Genomic DNA, 10,963 nt, shown 5'->3' on the forward strand with positions numbered 1-10,963 from the left:
ACACTGATGTATTCCGGTTTACAAATTATAGTTTATTTGTACAAGAAAACGCGGTATAGTTCAACGAAAGACAAAGTAAACCGCCAGGGTCGAAGACCAGCCGCCCATAGTGGCAATCGCGTAGTAACAACTTAACCCCGAGCTAACGCTCGACCTCGATGGCAAAAGGTGTAGAAGGACGGTCGATTGCCGAAGGTCTCGAAGCTCTTGTTCTCGAGTTCGACGGTGGCCCGGACCTCCTTGAAGTCCCCGGCGACGCAGATGACGCCGTACATGGTCACAAGAAGACACATCACGCTCTGGAAGATGATGTCCAGTGGAAGGATAGTGAAGTCTTGCTCGGTAAGGCGCAGGTAGGAGCGGTGTTGTGCCGCCGAGATGGCTGCGTGAACGAGTCCAACCACACCGAGGGTGACCATCAGCTTCGGGGTACTCGACGGCATGACTGCTGAGAGTAATGGTTCGGAAATGTGGGGTCGAGGGACAGTTTTTAACGGAATTCGAACGTGGGGAAAGTCGCCGAGCTCAACTGCCGGTCGCCATTTTGTGTATGGCTAGCACAAGGACGTTGGCTGCCCTGTTGGCCCTGCCTGCCGCTCATTACTTTTGTACGATTGCTGCGGTGGCGCTACTCGTTAGTCAACAATATAAGCAACAAAGTAACAGGGAAAGGGACTTGCAAATGTAAAGCCGTTTTATTATAGCGAGTTCGTTTCACTCGCACTGGCACCGTTCGAGTTCTCTCCCAGAATGCATCGCACTCACAGAGTGTTGCATGGAAAACTGGACTCAAACGAACTCGCCAAATGCACCGAGTGCATAGATGGATGGATGGATGGATGAATACGGCTGAGCCCTTTGGATCGGGCGGTAGCTTACGTCACCTAGCCATTTTGTTTTACCATTTAAGCTTAGAATATTTAAATGTGAAATCTATATTCACTCCGCAGTGCAAAGAAAGTGAGGCTATGAAACCCCCTTGCCATCAGTGGATAAGAAAATACCTAGTTTTCTCTCGATTTCTGCCACCATTCACTTAATCTTTGCTTGGTAATCTCTACAGTCTTGAAATCCACTCTCCCTTCGCTGTCTCTAAAACCCAATGACTTTATTAAATCTATGTTGTCTTCGGTAGGCATAGGGTGAAGCCCTTTACAGTAGAGTATCAAGTGCTCAGCCGTCTCCTCCTCCTCTCCACAAGCAGTGCACACTGTATCAATTTCCTGGTACTTCACTCTGTATGTTCTGGTTCGCAGAACACCCGTTCTTGCCTCAAACAGCAATGAGCTTCCCCTAGAATTGTCATAAATGCTTTCTTTGGCAATAACTCTTTTGTTTAATCTATAGCTTTCCAGAGCCGTCTTTGTCTGCATTCCCTCTAGCCACCAATCTCTTTCTGTGGCCTTAACTTTCTTCTTAACTGAGACTTGCTCTTCGGTATCTTCGCTATAGCCCAAAAACTTTCCTCTTAATTTCCTAGTGCGCTGTCTCCACTTTGTGTCTACACTCCTCATGTATAAATAGCTGAAAACCTTTCGTGCCCATTGCTCCCCGTCCATTTGCCTCAACCTATCCTCAAATTCTACCTTGCTCACCGCTTCCCTGCTCTCAAATGATGCCCATCCCATGTCTCCTTGTACTCCCTGGTTTGGCGTTTTGCAATGTGCCCCCAAAGCCAGTCTACCTACTCCGCGCTGTTTTATTTCTAGTCTCGCATGCACTTCGGATTTCATGCATAGCACTGCGTTTCCAAAAGTCAAGCCAGGCACCATGACCCCTTTCCAAATCTCTCTCACCACCTCATACCTGTTGTAATTCCAAAGTGCTCTATTTTTCATTACAGCTGCATTTCTGTTGCCCTTACCTATTATATACTTTTCATGGTCTCTGAGATATTCTGCACCATCACATATCCATACTCCTAGATACTTGTATTTACTAGCTCTCTCAACTGTAATATTCTGTATCTTCAGCCTCTCAACTTCATCCTCGTTAAAAATCATGACTGCCGATTTTTCGCTACTGAATTCTAAACCTAATTCCTCTCCTTCCCTACCACAGATGCTCATTAATTCCTGCAACTCTGTCCTGTTGTTAGCCATTAGTACAATATCATCCGCATACATCAATCCCGGTAAGGATTGCTGAATTTTTTGGCCTAGCTTACTGTAAGAAAGGTTGAACCCAAGCCCACTCTTCTCTAGTCTATCCTCCAATCCTCTCAGATACAACATAAACAGCAAAGGCGATAACGGGCACCCCTGCCTAAGGCCTCGTCTTATCTCTATTTTCCCTGTCGCCTTTCCTTCCCATGTTATAATCACCTTGTTATCTTTGTAAATGTTCCTTAATAGTGCTGTTAGTCCTTCATCTAGGTTTAAGTTCTCCATTATGTCCCACAGGTTTCTTTGGTTCACATTGTCATAGGCACCCTTGATATCCAGAAATGCCAGCCAGAGCTGTCTGTTTTCTTTTTGCGCTATTTCTATACACTGTGTTAGAGAAAATAAATTGTCCTCCAACCTTCTTTGTTTTCGAAACCCGTTCTGTAATTCGCCCAGTATGCCCTCGCAATCTACCCATTCCTCCAGTCTGTTCTTTATAATCTGCATTACCAACCTGTAAATAACCGGTGTCACGGTTATAGGACGATAATTCCTAATATCAGACTTATCTCCCTTTCCCTTATATATCATACTCATCCTACTAAGCCTCCATTCATCTGGAATATTTCCTTTTGTTATCATGGTACTCACTACCTCCCTTAGTTTTGCCTTAGATTTAGGACCCAAATTCTTCACCAGCTTGATAGGGATACCATCTGTGCCTGTCGACGTGCCACTAGGGACTCTTCGTTCCGCCTTTTCCCATTCTCTTTGTCCAAAATCCGCGATGTCACAAACTGGACTGCTACTTCCTTCGGTTCTCCTATCTTCCACATGTAACCGTTCCCGAAATTTCTCCTCCATCACTGCTCCTATATATTGTATCGCATCATCTCCCTCTAATTGATCTCCCTGATGCGAGAGTATGAACCTCTGTCTAGCTTGCGTTGTTTCACCGAGTGAGTTCAAGTGCTCCCAAAACTTCTTGGCAGCGTTTCTATCTTTCTTACTTACATTACTCATCCATTCCTCACCCTTTCTCTGAATTTTCGCATTGATCAAACTGGATGCCTCTCGGCGACATGTTATAAAATTGTCCCATTTTCTTTTTACTTCCGTTTCGGACTCCCCACTACGCTTGGAATACCTGTGTTCTCTAGAGGCTTCCTGACGTTTTTGTATCGCTTGCTTCACTTCTTTGTCCCACCAGCTTTTTGGTCTATGTCCTTGCTTCCCCTTTCGTTTACTCTTAACTTTGTCTAGTTCTAGAGCAAAAAGCCTAGTTAGGCTCTCATAGGTCCAACCTGTATGCCGGTGCCCTGAAACTGCTGCCTCTATTCTTTCAACAACTATTTCCAACTCTTTGTCGCTGCAGAAAGTTTGCTTTGAATTATGTTGTCTAGTTTCAGGATTTACTTCTCTGGCAAAATTCAGCTTAATACGTTTGTGATCACTACCAAGACTTTTGGAACCTTCTTCATCTATTTTCATTACTTGTAACTTACCATATATTTTGTGTGACATGAGTACGTAATCTATAGTTGAATGCAGATTGCCAGTTTCCCAAGTTATGTGCCCGTCACACTTCTGACTGGTATTACATAAAACTAAGTCATGTTTTTCCACCAGTTCTAGTAATATGCTTCCAGTTGAGTCCGTATACCCATCCAGACCCTCAATATGGGCATTCATGTCTCCCATAATAATTATTTCGGAGCCTTCCCCTAGTTCACTAATGTCTCTTGATATGCAATCAATCATTTTTCTGTTTTCCTCTTTAGCACCTGTCCCTGTCCATAAGTAAACCACTCCAAGGACTGTTGATTCCCCAGCGACTTTTCCTTTCAGCCACAAATGTTCGGCGCACTCCTTTCTGATCCTTTGAAAGTTCATATTCTTCTTAATAAATGCTCCAATTCCACCTCCCTTCCTCGTTCCCTCCATTCTGTTGCATTCTTCCCACACATAGTCAGGGTTGCAAGGTGGCTGCTCCATGTCTCTGAGATGTGTTTCCACAAACCCATACACCATTAAATCCTCCTTTCTTAGTTGCTCCTCTACCTCTTCCCATTTTAACCTATTTCTACCACCCTGCATGTTAATATATCCAATGTCTGATTGTGCTGTTTGTTTATACCTGTTCTTACGTTTTCTCCTCTTTTTAACCCTGGGTGCCTCTCCTGACTTCGTTGGGTTTTCAATTACTTCAGTGCCCCCAGGGCCCTCGGTCCCCCCAAAAAAGCAGTCACCGTGCGGCCCATCCTATCCCCCACCCTGTAACCCGTGGCCTCACTGTAGTGAATGCCATCTGCAAAAGGGCGGGAGCCAGCCTCGTACACCTCTCTGTTTACTTCCATTACGTCGTACCGAAGCTGTCAACTCATACCCTTAATTACTCCGTTGGCTTCGACAACCCTCCTCTCCGTTAACCCGGACTGCCCCCGAACTTCTGGAATGGTGCACACAACCACATGCACATTCTCAGACACGTCCCTCAGCTTACGTATTCCCACGTTTAGCTGCTTTCCGAGGTTCTGGCTCCTACCCTTCAGCACATCATTAAGCCCCGCATGAACTATTACTAGGTTCCTTCCCTCCCGGTTATCCCACACCCCCTCACGTGCTGCGGTCATAGCATCCACCATACACTTCCCTGGCTGGACCTCTACGGTTACCCTCTGGTCTCCCTTCACCCTGTTATGTACACCCCTCGTAACCCGTGCTACGTTAGAGCTCCCCACTACCAGTACCCTAGATCCCCCTGGTGCCTGCGCGCCTTTGTCCTGCGACTTATCTCCTGTCACCTGACTGCCCGACGCCTGCTGCTCGAAGGCGCCATTGAGCTGAGGTTCAATCAGCTCTCCAGCGTCGTCGAGCCCGCCTGCCAACAGGCCGGACTCCCGACCACCAGGGACCCCAGCCTGCAGACTGGTGGTTCGTCCCGCTAGAACTGACACCAACCGGCGGACTCTTCCTATACCTCCCATTGGGACTCCAATTGCAGACGGCAGCGCCAAATCTCCCCTAACGGGCGTTGGGTTTCTCCAAAAGTAATAAAAAATAGACAAAACAATACGCGCGCCGTCGTCATGGCAACCGCGTGTTTATGGGAGAGGGTGTGAGAAGTGTGGTCCCTCCTCTCCCTCTCTCTCACCCTCGGCGACAAAAGGATGCGAGTTCGTTCGAAGTTCGGAGCAGGCTCCGAACTCCGAACGAATTTGCATCCTATTGTCGCTGATATTGAGAGAAGAGGGAAGTGCTCCCATTGCCGCCGTCTCGTTCTTCTACGATACAATGTGTTTACCTTTTTTTTTTTTGCGAATGTCCGACGCTCCGAAACGATTGCACTTGACTTTGCGTCGCTCGATTGATATCAGCTTGGCAACAGTGCATGTTCAGTGACAGCCAGTGCTCATAAAATGGTCACTCAATGAATGCAAAGTACGCCCAGCCGCTGCTGTTTAGCGGCTTAAGATGGGCGCACATCGCCAGTCTGAGCACAAGTCCAAACTTCTTTTGCAAGTTCTCTTTTTATTAGGCACGCTCTTTATACAGAAAAAAAAAAAATTCACTGCACGGCGCAACAAAGTAACAAAATCTACACGAAACTACTATTCAAGTATTCACAGACCTGCAATAACACATTTAACTTTGCGGTAGTTAGCGACAGTGATTCGATCGCCACGGTCTCTCGCAGGTTCCTTCTGCAGCGAGCTGCTCCACGCACGAGCTGCGGTGCTCTAACACCGATACCGCCCACACCGCTCATTTTAAGATACATGCGCTGTCCCTTGTGACCTTCTACAATAACTCTACCATTATGAAACATGCACCAGCAAGTTTTCGGCAATCCGAAACTGTATAACCAAAAGTATAGCAGCCCGTCTTTACCTTTCGTCACTCGACCGGGAACCCAAAGAACTTGGCAGAGATGTTGCCACTGGAATTAGAGCACCACTGAGTCCAGCAATAGACAAGGTTTCGTTTCCTCCGTGTTTTGGTAGAAGAAATAGACCGATAACCAATAGGTCAACGCCACTGCCCGCTGCCGCAAACGAAAACCACCACCGCACCGTTGGCACAGGCGCCGTCGAGCAGCCGACGCATCCGCGAGCGCGGCAGCCGACGCGCAACTGTTCTCAACGGTCAAAATACAAAAAACAACCGGCCAATGAGAGCAAAGTATGAGGGCGAAACTTTAGCTAACCAAAATATGTGTTTCATCTTACCAGGATAATTTTTGAAATCTGTAAGCAGCAACAATAATATGTATCTCATCCTATTAAATAAACTTTCCGGCGTAATCCGGAAAGACTTAATAGAATACCAACGGATAAGAGATGGCGCTCAAATAGCTAAACGGAAGTCGCTCGAAGTGTCCGCCGGTTGCTGACACTTCCTCCTTTCTTCCCTCGCTACTCTCACTCGCTCGAATTACCCCTTCCAGGCGCTCTACCCTACTGTCACACTCCCTCTTACGCTCCTCTAAACCCGCCTTCCATACTTCCCCCAGCTCTTCCGCCTGCTTCTCGAGGCCGACCCGCTGCTCCCTCTCATGATTAAGCTGCCTAGTCAGCTCCTCTACCTGGGCCTCGAGACCCACCCGCTTCTCTCCTTCTGCCTTAAGCTGGGCCTCAATCTCCCGAAATCTACCCTCCCATTCCCCAGTTACCTGCTGAAGCTTCACACAAAGCCGACACTCGAAACTCACCTCCGCCGCCACCTCCAGGCTCCCGAAACCCGTCTCCTCCAGGTAACACCACCTCCCACACCCCTCGCACTGCACCAACTCGTCCCCACCCTTGTCATGCCGACCCAAATCTAGACCCATGTCTAGACCGGGAACAGACCGTCCCTTCCCGCCAAAAATTCAAACAGAGCCTACTTTGCGAAACTAACGTTAACTGCTGCTGTTCAAACCTAATACTGCTACCGCATAGTCACTTCCAATCAACTCTCAAAAAAAGAGAGAGAAAAGAAGAAAAACTGGCACTTAGCTTCGGATGCTCGAGGAGAACCAGGAAACACGTCCGCTCACCGCAACTCAGTCGAGGTTGCAGAAGGCTGATGCTGCCGCCATCAGTGTTGCCAACTCAAAAATTAAAAACCCGCAGTCGGAATCCCGAAAACCGCTAAAAAACCGCTAAATTCAAAACACAGCGCAAAACGACTTTTTAGACACTTTTGTTTTTTGCTTTAATTCTTGACAAAGGTATAATAACAGTATAGATCATATCAATGCCATCTGAAAGGAAGCTTTCCTTTTGTTTTGACTAGAAATCTGTCACGCCACGCCACAGTTCACCCGGGTGATCCGAAGTCGAAATTGCAGAGTGAGCGCAACCAACATGGCAAGGGACCCTTCAGCAGTGCGTGACTAGTCAGGTCCGTTCAATTTGTAGAGTCGTCTGCTACCAGAGGAGAAAGGTGCAGCGGCCGAAACATGCTTCTTCGTTGCAGCGTGCGCGACCCAATCCACATTCGTCGCAGATAGTTCTGTTTTGAAATAGCGGCACCTGGCTCGTCTGCTATCACCAGGAACCTCCCGTAGCCAGTCTTTAAGTTTAGGGTCTTATAGCCAGTCTTTTCTAAACTTTTGAGCCTACTTCACCACGACCATTTCACGAAACATTGACAAAAACGTCAAAGGAAAATTGGAACATTCATGCCGTTCAAACGTGCGCGCATAAAGCAGGGAGGCATGTTCCGACATTCGTCGCCTTAATGTTTTGATGACGTCACAGGCGTTACTCTCACAAACCAGAACATTACTGCGAGCAAGCGAAGACGACTGTGGCTTATTATCCTTGTCTTTATGAATATGAAAGGTGCATAGTTGACAGTAAATCGATATAACTTGTATATCGCTGAAAAACCGCCAAGGTTTCATAAAACCGGCTAAAAATCCCGCCGCCCGCAAAGCAATAATTTATCCCGCTAAACAGAACCAAAAACCGCTAAGTTTAGCGGGAAAACCGCTAAATTGGCAACACTGGCCGCCATCTATGTTGTAGAAAAGGTACCGATTTCAAACCGAAACTAGCGCCTTTCTGTTCGGAGTGATGCGTGGGAATGTGAGAATGTAGTCGCTACCAACGTTTATCTACAAACGTTGGTCGCTGAAACCTGTAGTTTATAGTTGCGATAACTTCAAGCAGCTCGGCTGCCGTACAGATAGTTACAGACGGCGTAAATTTCCGCAACCAGCTGTCTACAAAACAGCTGGTTGCTATCTTTCAATTCTTATAACCGTTTACATTGAAGAAAACTGATGATGCTGTCCGAGCAGGAGCTTGATCCGTTTGAGCATGGCATTATGCGTGAACCACCCAAAGGGTACGGCTTAGAACTAGCCTGTTTGAATATCCAGCACTGGGACTTTCGATTTGGATTGCCATTATAGGTGGATTAGATATCAGCCTTAGTGAGGGCGTCGAGAACGAGAGCTTTCTCAAACAAAATATGACGGGGCAAGTTGGCTGACGTAGGTAAATGTTAAACATGATGATGTTGCCCAATCCTCGGGTAAAGTCACCATCTTTAGCTTTCTCTGATGCTTATTAGGCAGTCAGAGGTTTCTGCTGGGGGAGTTCTGTCGACAAATGTTAAATTTTTCACCCGCATGCGGATGGTGATAGACATCTCGGGGGCCGCGGTTGCGTTTGTTCTGAGCATTTATTTACATAGTGGTATATTTCAGCGTTTGTACGGCAACAGAGCGATTTAAAACCTGCAAATAAATCACGGATTGTCAATTGCTTCCTTCGTGAAATAACAGACGCTCACAATTCAAGCTCGCGTTTGATTTCGTTGCCCGCGGGACGCGATTTCTATCAGAAAATCTACTTTTTTCTTTTTCCGTTCGGTTCCGCGACACATCGTAGCAGACGAACCCTCGTCGTCTGCTCCCGCTCCTAGCCGGCCCCGCCGGAGCGAGGCATGACGGGATTGCATTTTGGCGCACTCCCGATTTTCTCGGTGCAGCGAGTGCATGCACGCGTGGGGTGTCAGCGCTGAAACGAACTCGAAGAGTGCAATCACTCGTGGAGTGCCGGCCGAAACGAACCCGATCCACGCTGCGAGTGGGCACGCGTGGGCACGAGTGCCGTGAAACGAACTCGCCATTAGAGAGTTCGTTTCACGGCACTCGTACCCACGCGTGCCCACTCGCAGCATGGAGCGGGTTCGTTTCAGCCACCACTCCACCGGTGATTGCACTCTCCGAGTTCGTGGTTTCAGCTAGAGCTATATAGTGCTCTAGTTTCAGCGCTGGCAGGGCACCCCACGCGTGCATGCACTCGCTGCACCGAGGAAATCGGGAGTGCGCCAAAATGCAATCCCGTCATGCCTCGCTCCGGCGAGGAGCGGGAGCAGACGACGAGGGTTCGTCTGCTGCGATGTGTCGCGGAACCGAAAGAAAAAAAAGTAGATTTTCTGATAGAAATCGCGTCCCGCTGGCAACGTAATCAAACACAAGCTTGAATTGTGAGCGTCTGCTATTTCATGAAGGAAGCAATTGACAAACCGTGCTTTATTTGCAGGTTTTAAGTCGCCATGTTGCCGTATAGACGCTGAAATCTACCAGTTCTGAGTATTCCTTTACACGTGTAAAGGAATGCTCAGAACTAACGCATCAGCCGCCCCCGAGATGTTTATTACCATCCGTGTGCGGGTGAAAAATTTAACATTTGTCGACAAAACTCCTCCAGCGGAAACATGTGACTGCCCAATAAACAGCAGAGAAAGCTAAGCATAGTGACTTTACCCGAGGCTTGGGCAACATCATCATGTTTAACATTTACCTACGTCAACTAACTTGCCTCATCGTATTTTGTTCGAGAAAGTTCTCGTTCTCGACGCCCTCACGAAGGCTAATATCTGAGCCACCTGTAATGACGATCGAAATCGAAAGTCCCACGAAAAGTTTTGCTGGATATTCCAACAGACTAGTTTTAAGCCGTACCCTTTTAGTGGTTCACGCATAATACCCTGCTCAAACGGATCAAGCTTCTGCTCGGACAGCATCATCAGTTTTCTTCAGTGTAAGCGGTTATACAGAGATCGCAACCAGCTGTTTTGTAAACAGCTGGTTGCGGAAATTTATGCCGTCTGTAACTATCTCTACGACAGCCGAGTTGCTTGAAGTCATCGCAAATAGGAACTAGAGGTTGCAGCGACCAACGTTTGTAGATAAACGCTGGTATACTCCGCGACAACTTTTCTTGGCAATGCAGTGGAGGGTACAGGCCCGCGTGCCCCCTCCCATTTTGAGTGAACGCAGGCTCTCCTCCTCCCCCATTTCCGGGGAGAGGAGGAGAGCCCGCGCACACTCAAAATGGGAGAGGGGACGCGGACCTCTACCTTCCACTGCATTGCCAAAAAAAGTTGTCGCGGTGTATAGCGACTGCCACTCTTGCATTCCCACCCATCACTCCGAACAGAAAGGCGCTAGTTTCGGTTTGAGGTTGGTACCTTTTCTACAACATAGATGGCGGCAGCATCTGTCTTCTGAGGTAGGGAGGCTCAAGTGAGGGTGGGTGCAACTGCTAGATCGGCGATCACGGGACATGGACGCCATTTAATTGCTAAATTTTGCTGGGAGTCTATGGGGCAAAGGGTCGTTTTCTTTCCTAACTCAGGTCATAAAAGCCCATTAAGGTGCTTGAATAATTTACACAATGTATAAATGATTACTTTTCCATAGCCACCAGTTTTGTTGCGATAGGTTAAGTATTTTTTTAACGCGAAAAATGGTAAATTCCGCCATCTTGGACGTTGCTGCTTGTCTGGCAACTTTGCTTTCTCTGCTCGACGTTTGCAATTCTTGGAGCGAGAAGGAAGCGAGAGAGGCTGTGCCA

General features: G+C 47.6%; 1 protein-coding gene across 1 annotated transcript; it reads right to left on the minus strand.

Annotated features, from left to right (window-relative positions):
- Positions 1 to 11: 11 nt before the first annotated feature.
- Positions 12 to 554, minus strand: LOC8029025 (ER membrane protein complex subunit 5). Its single transcript, XM_002402753.3, has one exon. It carries the CDS (start codon positions 441 to 443, stop codon positions 132 to 134), a length of 312 nt encoding a protein of 103 aa, XP_002402797.1. The 5' UTR covers positions 444 to 554; the 3' UTR covers positions 12 to 131.
- Positions 555 to 10,963: the final 10,409 nt, after the last annotated feature.

Source organism: Ixodes scapularis, unplaced genomic scaffold (assembly GCF_016920785.2).
Source record: "Ixodes scapularis isolate PalLabHiFi unplaced genomic scaffold, ASM1692078v2 PGA_scaffold4__175_contigs__length_147842914, whole genome shotgun sequence".
In the NCBI taxonomy this organism is placed as follows: domain Eukaryota; kingdom Metazoa; phylum Arthropoda; class Arachnida; order Ixodida; family Ixodidae; genus Ixodes; species Ixodes scapularis.

What these genes read in the sequence shown, in the direction of transcription:
- LOC8029025 (XM_002402753.3), bottom strand. Translation starts at nt 443, where the DNA reads ATGCCGTCGAGTACCCCGAAGCTGATGGTCACCCTCGGTGTGGTTGGA.